The sequence below is a fragment of the Diabrotica undecimpunctata genome, unplaced genomic scaffold, assembly GCF_040954645.1.
Source record: "Diabrotica undecimpunctata isolate CICGRU unplaced genomic scaffold, icDiaUnde3 ctg00001419.1, whole genome shotgun sequence".
In the NCBI taxonomy this organism is placed as follows: domain Eukaryota; kingdom Metazoa; phylum Arthropoda; class Insecta; order Coleoptera; family Chrysomelidae; genus Diabrotica; species Diabrotica undecimpunctata.
The window spans coordinates 1-22,128 of record NW_027312279.1 but is presented as its reverse complement, the minus strand read 5'-3'; the positions used below and the strand labels follow the sequence as shown (position 1 = coordinate 22,128).

General features: G+C 31.3%; 1 protein-coding gene across 1 annotated transcript; it reads right to left on the bottom strand.

Moving 5' to 3' along the window:
- Positions 1 to 398: 398 nt before the first annotated feature.
- Positions 399 to 1,439, bottom strand: LOC140431591 (uncharacterized). The gene is made up of 2 exons (XM_072519484.1): positions 818 to 1,439; positions 399 to 484 (listed from the first exon to the last, which is right to left on the bottom strand). Exons 1-2 carry the CDS (start codon positions 1,437 to 1,439, stop codon positions 399 to 401), a joined length of 708 nt encoding a protein of 235 aa, XP_072375585.1.
- Positions 1,440 to 22,128: the final 20,689 nt, after the last annotated feature.

The window sequence follows — 22,128 nt, the reverse complement described above, 5'->3', positions numbered from 1 at the left end:
GGTGTTTGTATAAACTTGAATTTATTTGTTTTTGATTATTATTAAGAATTGATAGATAGTTATTATAGTAATTTTCGTCGTCAGAATCTACTCTGAGATAGCGCGTTTTTGAAGCTTTTCCTACTGCATTAATTAAAGCTCTTTTTGTTCTCGCGTTTTTTGAATAAGCCGTTAGCTGAGAATTTATAGTTTGACTTAGTTTTATACTATGATCTAACTTATGTACTATTAGTAAAGAAAAATGATTATTTACCGTAATATTATGTTTTAAATTTAATAATTCGAATAATATTTGATTACTTATCTCTAATGGTTGAGTTAAATTAATATGATAGATAAAAGTATGTTTGGATAAAATAATTTTTGCTTTGCCAATTTGTACAGGTAAAACGGGGTTATCAATTTCTTTGATTTCTAGCATTTGATATCCTTGTAGCAAGAGGAATATCATCGTCGCTATCAGCTTCATGTTGTTTACTGGTATCTGTAACAAAGCGTTGTGGTTTTATATTTCTTAAATGATATATTTTGTTTTCTGATAATATTTTATTATCTCCAACTATTTTAGCATCGATTAATTTTTTATATGGTTGACTTGGAAATGTTTGCCTCGAATGACTGGGTTGGTTAAAATTAGGATTATGCGAATAAGAATGCATATTTGTATATTGATGATTAAAATTTGAAAAATTAGGTCGATTTTGTTGAAAATGTTTATTTGTACTATTTTGGAAATTTTTAAAATTAGAATTATGATTAAAATTGAAATTTTGGTTCGAATTTGGCATATATTTATGATTTTGAAAATTGGGTTTACTTTTATTAAATTTATTAAAAGGATTTAAAGATTGAATTCTTTGATCATTGTAAAATTGTCTAGATATAATATCTGAAGCTTGAATAAATGTTCTAGGTTCTCTAATTTCTAATATTGTTCTTGTTTTTTCGTCTACATTTGCTAATAAAATGTCGATAGAATTGCTTTCAGTTTGATCCATTAATATTAATTTTCTATCCGCATTTAATTCTGTTTCTGAATTAATTTTAACTTCTATTCTTGATTTAAGTTGAGAAATTTTCGCAATAAAATCAAGAATGTTTTCGTTTCTACCTTTCGTTAATTGTAAAAATTCTTTAGTGAGCGTTTGTCTATCAGTTCTATCGCCAAAATTATCTTTTAACGTTTCTCTGACTAGAGGCCATGTATTTAAATCTGGTCGGCACATAACAAAATTTAAAACATTATCCTGTAACTTTGAACAAATAACATTGAAAGTAAAATCATTTAATGTATTATCTGTGGTTTGTCCGTACGTAAGATAGTATTTGTCGCATCTTTGTACGAAACTTTCCAGTTTCAGAGAATCGCCATTAAATGTAGGTAAAAAGTCTGCAAGAGCTTTAGCTGCTTGAATAGTAGGTGTTTGATTAAGTGCCATTTTGTTTAGATTTACAACTAGATCCTCAATATCAGTTTGCATTAAAAAATATTCTTTATAATATATATAAAAATTTTTGTTTTTTATTAAAATTTCAAATATAAATATATTTTAAAATAATCTACTCTGTAGAAAAATAATTTCAAAATTAGAAATCTCTAACAAGAGTATATATAAGAAAGAAAAATATTCTTGTTCGGCAAAAACTTAGTTAAATTTAAAATTCTATACTCAATAAAAAGAATAACCAGTAAAAGGAAAGTAAGACAGGAATATAAAATTTGTCAGTAAATTACTTTGTTATGCTGGTACGTAGATTCTCCAGACAAATGGTGGAAACCAACGGTTGATTTTGCTTTTCTTGGGAATTTTCTGATAATTCGCCTTCAGGAAACTGCTTCAACCTTCAGGAATCCGAATGACTGCGCCAATTAAGTTTATTTTTGTAGACACTTTGTTTTTAAAAACTTTATTTTCAAAATATAATACAAAATACTTATTTGCACTCTGAGATAGCGCGTTTAATACAATTAACTGAATTATTAATTAATGAATAATCGTTATAAACAAGTGCAGGCCTATTATACCCTCTCATCGGATGGACTGTGGTCGGCGGATTCCAATGGAATTATCTTGTTATATTTATATAATTGCCGCCACTGAATATGTTATATGTTTAATATGTTATATGGTCATAAAAATTCCTAACATTGTTTTTTTAACAAATCCCAAAATTAAGTATTTAACGTGCAAACTGTTAGTACTTTTATAATTTTTGAATAGATTTATTTAGTGTAACAAATCTTGACACCATTTTTTTCTAATAGTGATATAACATTTACAAATCACCATAATGTATCTCGCCATAAATCACCAACGCCCTAAATATTTCCAAGATATAAAAAACGCATTGAACTATCATACGCACAACAATTACAGCTCTAAATCGTTTTATGGCTTCATATCGTCATTAACTTTTTGCCAAAGTCTTATTCAACCACCAAATTGTAAATAGTTATATGGGGGTGCTGTAAATTATCTCCGGTGACCACCCATGAAATCGCCCGAGACGAGGTGGTGTAAACAAGCCCAAACAAAAGACGTCAACCCCGATTGTTCAAGACGAGCACTGAATATGACCAATAAAGTTTTTGTCGAAATCAGAAGAATTCTCAATGTTTGCTGGACCAAGGTCTTAATTTTATTCTAGGAAATGCGACATGAACAGATTTCACTTAAAAATAAATTGAGCACAAGCCATAAATCTTGTTGGTGTCGTTTAAAGGGAATGAAGTCCTTTTAAATAAGATTAATTAGGGTGACAAGAAATGCACCTTAATTTATACTTTCTAATAATAAATGGATGCTGCTGAAGTAATGTATGGCGTCAGCATCTTTCCAAAAGTTAGACATGATGTGACTGTGATGATCTTTAAAATAATATGGAGCAAAAATTTGTTGCGTTTATCTAGAGAAAGTTTTTTTTTCATTAGAATGATTTTGATATAAATTAATATTTAAATGGGAATAAGCCACAATTAAAGGTTAAAATACATTTATTGACGTTTCAATTTCCACTTCGGAAATCGTTCTCAAAATACAAACATTAGTAAATTAAACAAATTTTGTTTTTGTTACTTAGTGAAAAATTCTTCTAATAATTTAATTTTATCTGACTCATCTATATGGACAATTCAGACATACATTATACATTTTAAAGTAGACGACTTTAAAATGATATTGCCAATATTGTTGAGTTGCGTTCCTGGGACGACTTTACTTATAAGATAGTTCATTCGATTACATGAAATCAACTTTAACGTGAGAATATCCGTCAGAAAAAAAAAAAAAAAAAAAAAATCATAACATGTAATTCGTCTTTAAAAAGACAAATACATGCCATGATGACAGTAAAATTCTCCCGTTAGTGATTCCATAGTAAATTATGAGGGAAAAACCAGGAAAAAACCTCATAATACTATCCCGACATGGTAAGTATTTGATCTTGCATTTAGTTTACCTTCAATAAATACCAATTCCGATTTATATGTTTGTTATTTAAAAAATATAAATGATGTATTCTCTATATGTTACTGACTTACCAATACTGGTATTTTCCTTTTAATAACTTCCTCTTTCAATATGGGTAACCAGATCCTACTACATTCTGCCGAGGAATTCGCGACGCAATTGGTCTCATTTAGCATAAATAGAGCCTCTTCTTTGATTTTCTCTTTTTACCATCAGTTTCTTTTAGGACTATATTTGAATCATTCCATTGAACCTATGTTCATTATCCCATGCATGTTTACATATTTGAGATCTATCAAATTCTCTATTTTTAATATAGGATTGATGTTCACTTATTCTAACATTTAATGGCCTTGATGTTTCACCTAAATACAACTGATCGCATTCACAAGGTATTTTATAAATGCAATTCTTTGTCCTTTCTTGTTCATTGTTAGGTTGGTTTTGGACAAAATAGATCTCAACGTGTTTGTTGTTTTGAATGTTGTTGAAATGTTGAATTTATTTCCTATCCTTTTAAGCTTTTCCGATAATCCTTTTATGTATGGTATTGTTATTTTCCTCGTATTATTCCTTGTATATGCTGTAGGATCTCGTTCTAAGTTGTTTTGTTCTATTCGATCGATTGTTGAAAATTCCTTATTTATAAACGATAAAGGATAATCATTTTTTAATAAAACAGTTGTTAACAAATGTTTCTCCTCCAAGAACGAATTTTCGTTAGAACAAGTAATTTTGGCTCTATCGTATAAGGATTTAATGATTCCCTTTTTAATATTAATATTGTGATTTGATTTGAAATTTAAATATCTGTTGGTGTGTGTTGGTTTTCTATACACCTGAGTTTCGTATCCAGTATCGTTCTTAGAGATTAAAACATCCAGAAAAGGTAATGTGTTATTATATTCCTTTTCCATGGTAAATGTTATTGTTTCTTCTTTATCGTTTATATCATTTAGGAATGTGTCCAACAACTCTGATCCATGAGGCCATATTGAGAATACATCATCTACATATCTCCACCATACTGAGGGTTTTAAATTTTGTTTAGAAATAATATTTGTTTCAAAATCTTCCATAAATATATCGGCTAATAATGGAGATAAACTAGAGCCCATTGCTAGTCCAAAACTTTGTTTATAGAATTCATTATTTAGTTGAAAATATGTATTATCAGTACATACTGTTATTAACTCCATTATAGCTGATATATTTAGTCCTGTTCTAGTTGCCAATGTATCATCACTCTCTAATTTTGTCTTGACTATATTTAAAGTCTTATCTAATGGCACATTCGTAAATAAACTATTTATGTCAAAACTTACTAAAGTATTATTTGAATTAAATTCAATATTTGATAATTTATTTAAAAAATGTTGTGTATTTTTTATAAATGTGTCATTTTTATTTGCAATTGGTTTTAAAATATTTAATAAAAATTTTGATAGTTCACTACAAGGAGAATTCATGGTACTACAAATGGGTCTAAGTGGTATATTCGTTTTATGAATTTTCGGTACTCCATAAAAATGAGGGGTCTTACTATAATGAGGTGTAATTAATCTTCTCTGATAACTGGGTAAACAGTTATCAGAGAAGATTAATTACACCTCATTATAGTAAGACCCCTCATTTTTATGGAGTACCGAAAATTCATAAAACGAATATACCACTTAGACCCATTTGTAGTACCATGAATTCTCCTTGTAGTGAACTATCAAAATTTTTATTAAATATTTTAAAACCAATTGCAAATAAAAATGACACATTTATAAAAAATACACAACATTTTTTAAATAAATTATCAAATATTGAATTTAATTCAAATAATACTTTAGTAAGTTTTGACATAAATAGTTTATTTACGAATGTGCCATTAGATAAGACTTTAAATATAGTCAAGACAAAATTAGAGAGTGATGATACATTGGCAACTAGAACAGGACTAAATATATCAGCTATAATGGAGTTAATAACAGTATGTACTGATAATACATATTTTCAACTAAATAATGAATTCTATAAACAAAGTTTTGGACTAGCAATGGGCTCTAGTTTATCTCCATTATTAGCCGATATATTTATGGAAGATTTTGAAACAAATATTATTTCTAAACAAAATTTAAAACCCTCAGTATGGTGGAGATATGTAGATGATGTATTCTCAATATGGCCTCATGGATCAGAGTTGTTGGACACATTCCTAAATGATATAAACGATAAAGAAGAGACAATAACATTTACCATGGAAAAGGAATATAATAACACATTACCTTTTCTGGATGTTTTAATCTCTAAGAACGATACTGGATACGAAACTCAGGTGTATAGAAAACCAACACACACCAACAGATATTTAAATTTCAAATCAAATCACAATATTAATATTAAAAAGGGAATCATTAAATCCTTATACGATAGAGCCAAAATTACTTGTTCTAACGAAAATTCGTTCTTGGAGGAGAAACATTTGTTAACAACTGTTTTATTAAAAAATGATTATCCTTTATCGTTTATAAATAAGGAATTTTCAACAATCGATCGAATAGAACAAAACAACTTAGAACGAGATCCTACAGCATATACAAGGAATAATACGAGGAAAATAACAATACCATACATAAAAGGATTATCGGAAAAGCTTAAAAGGATAGGAAATAAATTCAACATTTCAACAACATTCAAAACAACAAACACGTTGAGATCTATTTTGTCCAAAACCAAACCTAACAATGAACAAGAAAGGACAAAGAATTGCATTTATAAAATACCTTGTGAATGCGATCAGTTTTATTTAGGTGAAACATCAAGGCCATTAAATGTTAGAATAAGTGAACATCAATCCTATATTAAAAATAGAGAATTTGATAGATCTCAAATATGTAAACATGCATGGGATAATGAACATAGGGTTCAATGGAATGATTCAAATATAGTCCTAAAAGAAACTGATGGTAAAAAGAGAAAAATCAAAGAAGCGGCTCTAATTATGCTAAATGAGACCAATTGCGTCGCGAATTCCTCGGCAGAATGTAGTAGGATCTGGTTACCCATATTGAAAGAGGAAGTTATTAAAAGGAAAATACCAGTATTGGTAAGTCAGTAACATATAGAGAATACATCATTTATATTTTTTAAATAACAAACATATAAAATCGGAATTTGGTATTTATTGAAGGTAAACTAAATGCAAGATCAAATACTTACCATGTCGGGATAGTATTATGAGGTTTTTTCCTGGTTTTTCCCTCATAATTTACTATGGAATCACTAACGGGAGAATTTTACTGTCATCATGGCATGTATTTGTCTTTTTAAAGACGAATTACATGTTATGATTTTTTTTTTTTTTTTTTTTTTTCTGACGGATATTCTCACGTTAAAGTTGATTTCATGTAATCGAATGAACTATCTTATAAGTAAAGTCGTCCCAGGAACGCAACTCAACAATATTGGCAATATCATTTTAAAGTCGTCTACTTTAAAATGTATAATGTATGTCTGAATTGTCAATATAGATGAGTCAGATAAAATTAAATTATTAGAAGAATTTTTCACTAAGTAACAAAAACAAAATTTGTTTAATTTACTAATGTTTGTATTTTGAGAACGATTTCCGAAGTGGAAATTGAAACGTCAATAAATGTATTTTAACCTTTAATTGTGGCTTATTCCCATTTAAATATTAATTAATTTAAAATGCCACAAGAAAATAGCTTCAGATTTTGATATAATTGGTGAAAATTTCATACACAATTGAAACCTCTTTTGTTTAGTATCTACTTATAAAATTGACGATAAATATATCAAAAATTCTAGATTAGTTTTTGAAAAGTTATTGATTTCAATTAAAGTTAATAATTTCTATTCCAGTGATTAAATAATATTGTATATATAAATAGCGATTTTTAACGTTTTACGTAGTCTTTCGATTCCCAATTTCCACTGCGTTCTGTTTGGACAAATGTCCAAATTTAGCCCCTTTTACTATTTAACCCTTAACTACCATGGCCAAAAATAGTAACATTTGTACCATGGCAGGGTCAAATTTGACCCCCATTGTTTTTTGTATCAAAAAATATTCTTTTTTTAACTTGTTTTATTTTAAATTATTTTGTTTACAGCTACTTTTACATTTATATAAAAATAAACGAATTTGGTTGATTAGATATATGTAACTTTATTTAAAAAAAACTTTTGTATTCAGTCAAATTAACATAACTATGCACTTTCTCGAATTATAAGAAAAATAATAACAATGTGCAGTTTTTTTATATCCATTGGTGAAATCTAGGTATCATAGCTCCTACCTAAAATAAAAAAAAATCGATTTGGATTTCGTATCTCAAAAATGACAAGCATGATTTTACCTTAATTTTCAACACAGCTTATGCATAACGTCTGTATGCGGGAATGATTTTTGCAAATAAAATCTCGACATTTATCGCACGATGAGCTTTCTTTCTTTTGGTTTTTGGAATATGGACATATTTTACACCTTCCCCTCTTTTTTCGTCGTTGTGGCTCTGGATTTGCGGCAGGCATTGGTTCCTGAAGTCCGGAAACTTTAAAAATGGCACTACGAATTTCTCTCGGTAAACAAGTTTGCTGAGCTCTACGAGTTAAATGGGCCTTAATAAGTTCTTGACCTAAAGTGGTTAGAAACAATCTTCTTTCCATTATTTGATTTTGCTGAACTCCATTAAAAATTACGTTAGCATTTAATCCTGCAATATCCAAAATGCGAAACCATATTACTTGAGGCCATCTACGAGTTCTTCTGCCAGTTTTATAGCATGCACATTTCTTATCCAATGAATCCACCCCACCTTTTGTCTCGTTGTAAAAATTTATAATCTCTGGCTTTCCATTAACCATTGTATTGGAATGATGCATAGTTGACACTAACAACACTGCACGATTTTTCTTAGGAACAAAAGATACAAGGCTCTCGCTTCCTGTAAAACCAAATAAGGCAGAATTAGGTGGCCTGTTTTTTTGGGGTTGAAATTCAGCAGGAACCTCTCTTTTATTTCTTTTTAGAGTTCCAACATATGAAATTTTATGGCTTCTCAGTTCTTTTATGAGCTCAATGGACGAAAACCAATTATCTGCTGTTATGTTTCTATTTGTACCAGAAATTGGTGGAATAAGTGTCAAAACATCTAGAGTGGGGATGGATAATTTTTTTGGATTTGATCTGCGTGTATCTTTTCCAGTATATATAAAACCATTTAGCAAATAATGTGTCTTAGAGTCTACTAAACACTGCATTTTCAGACCGTATTTGTCTGGCTTAATTTATATTATTGGATATAGCTGCCAGTTTATCTCCGTGAGCAATACGTTCTTGTCTAGTAGCTGGGTCGTCAAAACAAAGGCCTCCAAGCAAAAAATAAAATCGGTTTAGTGACATGGTTGCTCGAAATATATCACGGCCAGTACCATTCGTAGCAAATAAAGACCTTAAATCTTCATTATTGGATTTAAATACCCCAGCTAAATATAATAAGCCTAAGAAGGCCTTTAATTCAATGATGTCAAGATGATTGATATATTGACACGATAAATTGTGTAAATTATATTTAGAAGCCATATTAGTTATTCGTTCATTGGTTTTCTCAAGAATTTCTTGCAACATATCGTGGCTAATAATACATTCCCAAGCATCAACTGGTTTCTCTGGCATACTAGCTCGAGCTTTTCCAATAACACCAGGTAAATGACTAATTAAATTATGCTTACGTGTACGAGAAAAGGTGGGAGAAGTTTTAGACCACTTGTACCTATTTTTGGCATAAAACAGATCCCTTGAGTCAGCTATATCACTTTCTTCACCCGAATATTCACTACCAGTTTCGGAATTATTAATTTGCCAATTTTTTTCGTCATCATCGTCCCATTCCTCTTCACTGTCTGTTTCGTGATCACTGTGTTCACTAGCCTGGTCTAAAAACTCACTGTCACTATCTAGTCCATTGTCCATAATTTTTTGTCGCTCCTCTTCAAGTTCTTTCTGTGTCAGAGGACGTTTATTGCGACTACACCCCGCCATTTCAAATTACTCGTTAATTGCACTAGAAACACTTATACCATAAGCGGGTCAAAATTGACCCTATGCGTGCCTAACTCTGCAGTAGTAACAGATAAACTAACGGAATTTTCGTAGATCGATAAATCACCTACCGGTCGAAGATTAGCAGAAAGCGCGCAATGTTCAATCTATGTTTCGATATCGAAACTTGGCATTAAAAACGCGGGGGGTCAATTTTGACCCCGCCATGGTACTTAAGGGTTAAATGGGAATAAGCCACAATTAAAGGTTAAATTACGTTTATTGACGTTTATTGAAAATACAAACATTAGTAAATTAAACAAAAAATTGTTTAATTTACTAATGTTTGTATTTTGAGAACGATTTCCGAAGTTGAAATTGAAACGTCAATAAACGTAATTTAACCTTTAATTGTGGCTTATTCCCATTGAAATAGTAATTACTTTAAAATGCCACAAGAAAATAGCTTCAGAACAATATTAGCCCCTTTTCTTCTATTTCACCGTCGATAACCTCTCTGAAATTTGTTCGTGGTCTACCTCTTCTACGTCTTTCCTTTGGTGGCCAGTCTAGTATCTACTTTGGTAATCGACCTTCTCCTATTCTCTTTGCGGATTATTTTAATTAGTAACTCTCTCTAGAAGTGATCTTCTAGCTCTAGCTGACCTCCTCCAGAAGTTTATTTCCGTGACTAGAAGCGTTTTTCTGGTTTTGTTTTTAGTGGCTAAATTTCGGAACTATATGGGACGATACTTTGTACAATGGTCTGGTATATCCTTCTTTTGTTTTCTTTTGAGACATTTTTGTCCCACAGAACCCTGTTCATAATTTTTATTGCTTTTTTCCTTGCATACTTCTCTTTTTGTTTCATCCTGGGTTCCATTATCTCCCAAATATATGTATGTTTGGATATATTGCATACCTTTTCCATTAATAAACATCAAATCTTCTCGTTTTTCTCCTAAACATATATATCCAATTCTGTTCATATTTATCTCCAGGCCTCATAAATAATAAACGGAAAGATGTATTAAAAGGTTTGGTGAGATGAAGACAGACATAGTGGTGCTCACAGAAACGAAGGAGAAGAGCGACTAAAAGATTTTAGTACAGATTATGATTATGTGTATAATATTATCTAAACAGTATTTGTAATTGTACGACAGAAACAACTATACCCCTCAATAATAGGTCAGTGAAAATAATTACCCTTTGATGAATGCCACTGAAATTAATTTTTGTTTTTCTGTCAAGGAAAACTGTTATTACTAAAAAACTTCAGGCGAAAAGAATTACTTTTCTATGATATGGTAAAAAGGTAAGAAACCAAGTTAAAGATTAAGTATTAAAAAAAATTTTAAGCATCGCAGAAGTCATAAACATATCCTTGTGGACTATGATCTCCTGTACACATGACATGAGTCTATTGACAACATATCGAGCACTTGTATCTCATCATCATCGCACAATTCAATTTTCATTCATTCTACAATCTTCATTTTTGTACATTTTTCAATTTTTAAACAATATTGCCTTTCTTTTCTTTTTCAATTTCCATCTCAAGGTTTTCTCTGTTAGGCGTTTCTGTTAATATCTGAGATTTTTATTTGGGGTGGTTTAGGAAGCGGACTTTGATTTTCCAAAATGCTGCTTTTGGATGTAGGTACTTGGAACTGCAGCATCATTATATTTTATATTAGAGACTTAAGTTTGGTTGTAGCTGGAAGAGGTGGATGGAAGCGGTTCATCATCAACTAAAACAGGTAAATGATAAGTTGCGACTAAAAAGTCATCATCTGTGAATTTATCTTTTTGGAAAGGCCAGATGCCAGCTGCCTAAAGGTCTGATTGTGTTCCTCCAACTCTATCTTCTATAGATCTTCTTATAGAAAAAGGAATTCATTAAATATAAATTGTTTTTCAACAAGAAATTTCGCCTTTTGTGTTTCTACTCAGTGGGCCAAATTTCCGAGTACATTTTCAGCTGAATCGGTTTTTATTTCTATTTTGACAATAAAATTGTCACATATTATCATGAAATGATAGTGATTTTCTGTAAGAGCTGTGTACAAGTCATCATAAAACTGTCGTATTAACTGAGTAACGGTTGTTTAGTTGTAATTTTGCATGTATAACTTTTGTGAAGACTGCTATTATCGACTACCTAATTATAAAATAATATACCAGCGTTTACAGAGGTCCAAAATGTGGACCCCGCCATTATTTTCTAGCGTCTAAGGTACTTGTCTCCTTCAATACAAATAATAAATCTACAAGTTAAGCCACCTTTTACATACTTAATAAAAATATCTTCACCATTTTGTTTCATCACTCACCGATAATTTTAACTATCAAAAGAGTGATACAGTGATCAAAATAGAATTCAATCCAATATTGACTAATAAAAAACTGACTGGGAGAGCTTCAAAATAAACCTTGAACACAAAATTAATCTTGCTGTGCCATTGAGAAACACGAGGCAACTTGATGACAAATTAGAAGTTTTTATAAGCAATATCCAAGAGGTACCTTGCGAAAATACTCCCACAATAACTTCTAGAACAAAAGGGAACAACTATCCAGAAGAAATCAGAGAACTCATAGTAGAATGTTAAGAAAAAAAAAAAAGGGAACAATACAGAGCTCCATGAGACAAAACTGGTCTAAATAATGCTACACAGAAACTAAAAAGGGAGATACAGAATATAAAAAATTCAACAATTGATTCCTTTTTAAGTAATTTAACAGCTGACCAGAACACCGATTATTCATTATGGAAGGCAATAAAAAGAATGAAGGGACCAATAATTATTCATTCTCCTCCTACCAAGTTGGAAAACGACAACTGGGCTAGAAGTAACGAACAGAAAGCTGAACAATTTGCAGATCATCTAGAAAGCACGTTCAAACCCAACGACAATGATGGTGAAGAAATGGAAAGAACCATTACAAACCGAAGAAAGAATAACGTTGACATCATTTAGAGAAGTATCAACACAGATAAAAGAGAATATAAATCCTAAGAAAGCTCCAGGATATGATCTCATAACTATTAAAATATTTACCAAGAAAAGCCATAGTTAAGCTGACACACCTAATAACAGCTGCTTTTAGATTAGATTCCAGACTCTGGAAAGTAGCCGAAGTTATATGATCTGGACCAGAAAATGGCGAATAAAATTTAATGAGACTAAATCTGCACACATTAACTTTACAAATAAAAAAATAGAAAATTTCCCAGTTAGAATAAATGATACCCAAGTTCCTTATGCAACATCAGCAAAATACTTGGGCATCACCCTAGACGTGAGGCTCGCTGTCAAAAAGAAAAGAGGGGAGCTTGATATTAGCTGTAAGAAATTGTATTGGCTGATTGTAGTACTAAGACCAGCATGGGTATATGGGTGCCAACTCTGGGACTGTACCAAAGCTAGTAATCTATATATTATCCAGAGATTTCAAAACAAAGTACTGAGGAACATTGTTGATGCTCCTTGGTATATTCGTAACAGCAACCTCCACCAGGACCTGGGTATGGAAACTGTGACCGAAGTAATCAAGAGAATACCAGCAAATCACGAGCAGAAGCTGCATAGCCATGTGAATGTCGAGGCAATCCAGCTTCTTGACAACACTGAACTAAAGAGAAGGCTCATAAGAACAAAACCATTTAAGTTAGTGTAAATGTGTAACAGTTTAGTGTAAAAAGCAGAATATAGTGCTGTGATGTTATTTGCATGTTAGTTGTAGTGCATTAGTTAATAGATAAAATAAGAGTAAGCCATCGGGTAAGCACTAAGATTTAAGTACTTGTTGTTTATTAATTTTGGTCAGAAAATAACTGATAATTGGTCATTTGTCGCCAGATAGCAGGATACAAACACCGTACAGGTGTTATACAAAAAAAAATATTTTGTTTCCTAGTATTCCTTTCTTCCTTTTATTTTTCGATCTTTTCCATCTGACAAGTTCCATGAAAACTGTTCTGTCTCTGTTATTTTTTTTTATTTCTAATAAATATCATGACATCCACTGTTATGATGATAGTTAGAAATAATAAGATTCTATTATTGTTGATATAGCTGTTATTATTTTGTGGGTATTTAGGTGCTTTTTCCTGATGCATTTTTTCTCGAAAGTCATAATTTACTGTCAATTGGTCATTATAATTTAAATAAATAAAAAATAACTCATTTCGATTTTAACAAATCGACCGTAGCGTGTCGTTTTAATAAATTCCAACAATAATTCAATTTTGTTAAGGCCTTTTCTGTACGAGTCACCATGCACAGTTGACTAGTGTGAATATAGCGATATATCATTCTCCTTCATTGGTTTACAAGATTTCCAAACATGTTTCATACAATTTAGCCTGTATAACTTTGCATAAATGACCATATAGAGTGTTTATTTTTCTTAAATGGCCACTTTGTGAAAGACTAAATACAAAATCATACTTAATACGTAATATTTTGATCAAATAAATTTGCTATTGTCTTCTGCACATAAATTTTGATTGTAAAAATTACTTTGCTTATAAAATTCTATATTTCCCGTCGTCCAAAATGAGGAATAAAAACCAGATGTAGTTTTAGTTATTAAAAAGTATAAGTGTCATACCATAAAAAGATAAAAATACATCTCTAAAAAGAAGAGGAAATGCAAGAAAAGTTTGAGTACCTTTAAATGGTGATGTTTTGAAAGTTTACTTTAATGGAAACATGCAGTTAAATTTTTTTTCATTGAAACTTCAGTGAAGTTCGGAACCCACGCGTGCTTGTGTATGTGTGTGTGTATATCTGAGAACGGGAGAAGCTTTTAACATAGTAATATTCCACTGAGACTATTATTAACATGCTAAGTTCTTGCCCTATCTATCTACATAAAAGGCTATAATGACAAGTCACACCGTTTGTCCAGTAAACTAACGACGCCATCTAGGAAAGAAATCTGAACTACCACCATTTGACATTTCAGTCATATTTTGTTGTTGAAACGATACGTTTATTTAATATTACTGTATTAATTACATATTAATATAATTAATAATTAATTTTAATAATATTTTTAAGGTAGAATTTAATACAAAATAATTCAAAGTTTTATGTTATTTTAGATTTAAAATTCTAGCGTCACCTAGGAAAGAAATCTAAACAGATAAAATAAGAGATAAATTAAATTAAAATTATTTGACATATAAAATACAGAATATTTGCCAAATAAAGTAGGTACAGAATAAAAAGTTATCTGGAAAATAAATTGTGTTTATTGTAGGTAGTTATTATGTTGTAGGTTATGACGAAATACACATGAAACTGCAAATTATGTATTAAATATAATTTAAAACATTGTTTTTTTTTGTTTTTTAAGTACTTAACAAGTATTAAAAGAAAAAATGCAGAATTTACGAAGAACAAAGGTGTTATTTAATTTATTTTATAAATTAGAAGTAAGTGCACAAACAGCATTGAATAAAAAAAAATAAAAATCAAAAGTAATGATAATTTAGTAAGACGTACCCCCTCTAGCTCTTATAACATCTAGACAACGTTGTGGCATATTTCCAATTAATCTTCTTCGATAATCTTGATCGATATTATCCCATTCTACGGTTAACAACCGTTGCAGGTCCTGAAGATTAGCTGGCGTCACATTACCAGATCTCACCCTTCTGTAAAAATGGTCCCAAACATGTTCTATTGGATTTAAGTCCGGGCTGTGCGCTGTCTAATTCAAAACTTGTAACTTTACCTCTTGAAGGTACTCGGTAACGATTCTTGCGACGTGTGGGCGTGCATTGTCATGCATTAAAACAAAGCCATTACCAATAAATGGGGCGCAAGGAACAACATCTCCAAAATTTCTCTAATGTACCTATCAGCAGTTAAGGATCCTCCATCTAGCTGTACCAATGCGGTTCGACTCCTAAGAGATATTTTACCGCAGAGCATAATAGATCCTCCTCTAAAGTTTGTCGCCGGTCTTAGGTTGCATTGAAAATAACGCTCGCCATCTCGTCTATAAACTGGTATTCTTCGATCCGAAGTGTATAAACAAAATCTTGACTCATTTGTAAAGAGTATGTTACCCCAGTCGTCGATATTCCAGTTTACGTGCTCTCTTGCAAATGTTAGACGTGCTATACGGTGTTCCCTTGTAAGTCTCGGGGCAGTGGCAGCTACTCTGGCCCTAATTCCAGACTGTCTTAAGATGTGCCTAACAGTTTCTGAAGACACACGTACATTTCGATTCTCGGCTAAGTCATGTTGAAGTTGACAGTCACATGTCTTCGACGCAAAGCCTGGAGGAATAAAAATCCATTGTCCACATGCGTAGTTGCTCTTGGCCGACCTGTTACAGCTCGTCTTTCATAAAGACCAGTCTCTCGGTACCTTACTACCACTCGTGATGCTGTCGAATGATTTACACCCACTAAATTAGCCACATATCTCTGACTCCTTCCGTCTTCAATGAGGGAAATTATTTTAACCACTTGATCTCTCGTTAAATTTAAATTTATATTGTCACGACCTTGTATACGCAATATTTAATACGAAATTTTAAATTAAACGCAAACTGTATACTTTTTACAAAAGTAAAATAAATAGTGATAATATAAAAACCAGACAAAATAGCAATTAACATTTTTTTTCTTAAACAGTAAGCTGTATTTACAAATTTCTTTTTAATATTTATTCTAGCCTTAATATTATTAAGGGCCAGAAAGAAATAATTTAAATTAACCAAATGCTGCCAGAAATATTTGTAATTTCATAAGTGATGGGATACTTTTTTGCAGTAGCGCACCTAGAATTTACCTCTGGGGGGGTGGGGGAGGTTTGGTTGCTCACCGAAATTTTTTTATGATGCTACTTCCATTTTGAGTCCTTAAAATGTGTAAATAACAGTGTCGGAATATGGCCCGGGGGGGGGGTTAACCCCAACCCCCCCTGGGTGCGCCAGTGCTTTTTTGGCAGAGTATATATAACTTAAATATTGTTGTTTAGTTTAAGTTAGAGACATGGATATTAAAAGATTTAATGAAATCGGAGAGTATGATCAGTATGATGTTTAACGTTTATAACTTAGTGCGAGAATATAATATTTTATGCAGAATTGAACATTTAATTTTTGTAATGATAAAGACTTTTTTAAAAAGTTAAATTAAGTAAACGGAAAGTGATCTATATTCTGAGAAATATTGTAAATAGTGTTAATAAATGAATATAAAAGTAGGTATTTACTTAGTTTAAGGATGCAATATTTCCATAATCTTGATAATTAAAAAAGGATTAATTATCCTTTTTCAAGAGATATTGGTGCTATTGATTCAATAATAGTAGTATCGGATTCCCAAAATAAAAAATATGTACCTAGGTACCTAGGTTGTCAGATCTGTTAATATATTATAAAATCATTAATTATATAAAAAAGGACTTAGAATAAGTATACAAAATATCCAGAGTGTAATAGGAAATTTTCAAAACTTTCCATAAATTTTCTATATAAGATATAGAAATTGATTTTAAATTCTGACAATTTCGTAATACTTCTTGGATATGTTTTTAATTACCTTGTAACGAAATATTTTTGCCTACCACATAGGATATTATTATAGGAGGTTGAAAATTGGGGACCGAAATTATTGGGGCAGAGATAGGACAAGTAAAATAAACGAAACTTATGCGAACGGCGCTCAGGGTTTATTTTGAGAACTAGGTCGTGGATAAGTGAATGGCAAGGGGGTTTGATTGGGGCAACTACAAAAATGAAACAAAAGGGTACTTACATGAATCTAATGGACAAATGGACAAACAAGACAAAAGAAGATCCTCTAGCTATTTAAGATAAGGACGCCGTTTTGAGGGAACTTCCTGCTGGATGAAGAAAAGGTTCTTCTTTCCTAAAAAATACAAGAGAGGAGTTAGGAAACTTTTCTAAAATAAATAAACAAATGGTTTAGGGAAAAAAATAAACATTTATTACTGTCTTACCACAAACAGATACAAATATAGACAATAACAAAAATATTTATTAATAGTTACAAAGTTTAATACAAAAATAACAAAGAGAAACACTTACTATGTCTCATCCGTTTACAAACTCTTAGAAGTTGGAGATGCTACAAGACTTACAATTGTTACTGGACTATAAATTGTAGCAGAAATAAATTACTACAAATAAAGAAATAACTTTTTAAGTGAAACCGTGTATAGAGGTTAACCTTCTTTAAAAACAAAAACAAGATCTGTATGATTAGGTGTTATCAGATGTCATAAATAATAAAGCTAGCTGTCATAGTCAAAACTAAATCTTAAACGGAGAACAATTAAAATGACAGCTAAGCCACGCCCTAAGACATATAATTTTAATTATTACAATTTAAATTGTTATGAAAGCAACTATTATTAAAAAGTGTTTATCTTCAAAAATCAACACAAAAACTTACCTGGATTTCACTAAAATTTCTTAATTTTTTCATTTCTGAGGTTGAAACTGGAAATTCACTACCACGCAAAAAATTGCATCTATAGTCTGGAACGACGGCCAGGATAACAAAATGAGGATGGAAGCCAGCAATAGAACGCAAACTTTGGAAAACTCGTCTCCTTAAAAAACTGGAACAGGTACAACTGAAGACAATGGCAACATGTGGTTATCTTCAAATTGTTGTAAAACGCCGTTTTACAAATATCTCATATGAGAGACGGCTTACAAATAAAAAACAGTGATTACTCGTTAGAGCTGACACATTACATTACATTTTTCTGACTCAACTAAACACGACCGCTTTCAATGGCTCATCTCTAAAACCTCACTTAAAACTTTAAACTGTAACTATTAACTTCATATTGCTACACATTTTTCCATGAAAAAAGTACAACAAACAGAAAACATTACAAATTCGACGAAAATTTTGTGTGTTTGGAGATGAGTAACATCATTGAAATAGTTGTTGATAATGAAATCATTAAACCTGTAACTAGTGCAAAAAATCTAGGTTTAATTTTAGATAATCACCTCAAATTTACAAAACATATTAGCATCTGTGTGAGTAAAGCATTTCTCAGTATAAGTACAATAATTTATCATAATCGCCGCTGTCTGTCATACAAAGTAAAAAGAATACTGTGCGAAAGTTTAGTATTATCAAAATTTAACTATGGAGATGTGTTTATGGGCTTTGTATTAGTTCAGATGACAGGAGAAGAATTCAGGTGGTTCAAATTCGTATCTTCGTCTGATCTGTGGTGTAAGAAGACTTCAGCATATTTCTCACAAATTAAAACATGTAAAATGGTTGAACATGGAAAAGAGAAAATTTCTACATGCTGCTTGTCTTTTCCACAAAATTATCAAAACTCTCTACCAGCATATCTTTTTAAAAAAATTATATACAGAACTGACATACATAATGTCAATAGAAGTTACAAAATACAATTACAGCTCCGCCACATCGTACAGAACAATCAAAAATTCATTTACATATCAAATATGAAAAGCATATAATGGATTAGCTAAAGAATTAAAATTAAAATCGATTATATCTTTTAAGAAATCTCTTAAATCTAAATTGCCAAGTGAGTAACACATGTGTAACTATTTGATGACCTGTTATGAAGTATTATATGTATAAATGCTAAATGTTTCTATTGGTTATGGTTTTTAATTGATTGTTACAGAACATGCAAAAAAATATATTATATTTTTTTTCTCTTGTTTAAGATGAAAAGCAGAGGTACTGATTTCTTGAATCAGCACCAACGGATCTTTCGGCATTTTTCTTTCTTACTGTATTTTATGCATATATAATTTATATATTTTGTGTATTGTATGAATTTGAAGGAAAAATAAAGACCTATTATTATAGACCCTTATTATTATTATTACTTATTTGTTATGAAACTTGTACAATAGATTAAAATATTATCTGTTGTCGTCCTAGCTTTAAACAGGAGAAAGACAGAAAAAATTAAATGGAGTGATTGTAGATGCAATTGATTGGATCCCCTGTCGCATGGTGAAGGGCAAAATCACTTCTTCTTCTTCTTCAGTGCCTTATCCGGTCCGGATGTTGGCGATCATCAAGGCTATCATGGTTTGTTGACTGCTCTGCGAAACAGCTCCGCTGAGGTCATCCCAAACCATTGTCGGAGATTTTTCAACCACGAGATACGACGGCGTCCCTAGAAGCAAAATCACTAGTCTTCATATATTTTTGTTAGATTTGTGAGAATATGTTTTATTTGCTAGTTTTTTCCTCAAACTTTACCTGTCATCCAAAATTGCGTATGACTTTTTTCAGTTACTTACCTTAGTACCTACACAGATCTAAAATCTTATGAACATCGACCAAATGGTATGATGCCATCTTTCGCTAAAGAAATAAATCATTCCTAAAAATAATTCAAGCCTCCGTCCAGCGACAGATGAACCAGCAGGACACCAAGAAAATGATAATAAAAGAAACCATAACAAAATAAAGGTATTCAGATAGTTTTTTTGTTATAAATTATTCTCTTTTTATTATTTGGGGCATTAATAATAATTTGCAGGGCCGTGAGGACGCTATAAGGGCCAAGGGCAGATGTTGTGTCACTGTGGAGTTGTGTTTGACACCACTGAGAGCAAGGGTGTATTTTTATTGTTAGGACTTGACAAAGGATTGCTTTGTTATTAATACTGATGTTATAACTTTTTTTCTTTTTGTAATTCGTTAATTTATTGTAGGGTTCCTCTTTAATCAAAAATTACAGTTTTGATGGTTTCTGGGAAATGCGTGTATAAAGTATTCGCATTTTAAAAAGCTTTATTCTACTTAATAGTTGATTTGACAGCTTGACTTACAAATATAGCGACAAAGAATGTTGGAATACATTGTTTGGATATGCATTTTATATTATATTTTTCAATATTATTCTACAATTGGTTTCTTGTAATATTTACATTTTATTACAATTACTATTGTAAGAAATATACAAAATTCAAAACATTAATAAATTAAAAAAATGTTTTTTTTCTACTTGGTAAAAAACTCTTCTAATAATTTAATTTTATCTGACTCATTCATATTGACAATTCAGACATATATTATACATTTGAAAGTAGATGACTTTAAAATAATATTGCCGATATTGTAGAGTTGCGTTCCTGGGACGACTTTATTGTAAGATAGTTGATTCGAAAAAAAGTTGCTCGTGGCCAAGAAGTCCCCTGACGTCGTAGACCTTAGGAAAGCATATGATAGTGTCCCGCTTGATAAATTATGGGAGGCACTGGGGAAAACAATATAATATATATAATTGATTGAAGCGGTAAAAACGTTGTACTACCACAAACAACAAGAATTAAAACAGGAAATCTGATAACACCGGGATTCAAAGTGACTAAAGGACTAGGCAAGGTGATGTATATCCCCAACATTATTCAAAATATACCTCGAAGCAGCATTCAACAAATTGAAGAAAAAATGTACGAATATAGGCATACCACTAATGGACCTAACTTGTACACTCTGTGCTTTGCGGATGACCAGGTCATCATCGCACAAGACTCTGAAGACCTTAGTTATATAATGCGAAAACTATTAGAAGAGTTTACAGAGTGGGGTTTGGAGTGAATACGATAAAAAACTGAGTACATGAGTATCGGAGGAGATCAACATAACCTTCTCGTAGAGGAAAATCAAGAGATCAAACTATGTGACGACACAGATCGAACAGCGTACTGTGGGACAAAAACATCTCTAAGGAAAATAAAAGAAGAATATACAACACTATAACCCTGTCTGGGTCTTGGCTGACTGTACAACTTTTTTCCAATTTGTTCGGTCTTCCATCAACCTAGGGTCAAATGGAATGTTCATTTTCCGGAGATCTGCTTGGATGTTATCTCTCCATCGCACTCTGGGACGTCTGAGTGGTCTTTTGCTTGTGGGAATCTCCTCCCATTTCAGTTTTACAAGTCTCTCGTTATTCAGTCTGTGCACGTAGCCTGCCATCTTAGTCGCTGTGATTTAATTTCTTGGACAATATCGGCGTCATTGTAGAGTGCTTTTAATTCGATATTGGTTCTGATCTTATACTGGTTGTGGGTGATGTGATGGTGAGGTCCGAAAATTTTTCTAAGTATTTTTCGTTCAAAGCGTCTGAGCTTTTCTTCGTTTGCTTTGGTCATGGTCCTCGTTTCGCATCCGTATCGCAAGAAGGCATTTGACCGGGTCAAATTAAAAGACGTTATCCACTTACTATACGCAAGAGAGATATCTCTAAGAATAATCAAAATGATCGAAAATATCTACCAAAACAACACAATAAAAGTAAAAGGTAGAAGAAGAACTAACCGACCCTATTGAAGCTGGCAATGGGATAAGAATTTTTTTAACATTCTCAGTAGATTTTAAAATGTTTTAAAATCTTTAAAACATTTAAAGTTATCTAGAATTCTTTCATTAAAGATATAATTATTAAAATGTATTAAATTAACACACAAACTTATATTAGAGGTAGATTCTTAATAAAATAATTTTGTGTAAGGGTATAATGTAACTGTGTAGATGAAAAAATAAAACCGTTGTTTCTACTATTCACTCTGAGATAGCGC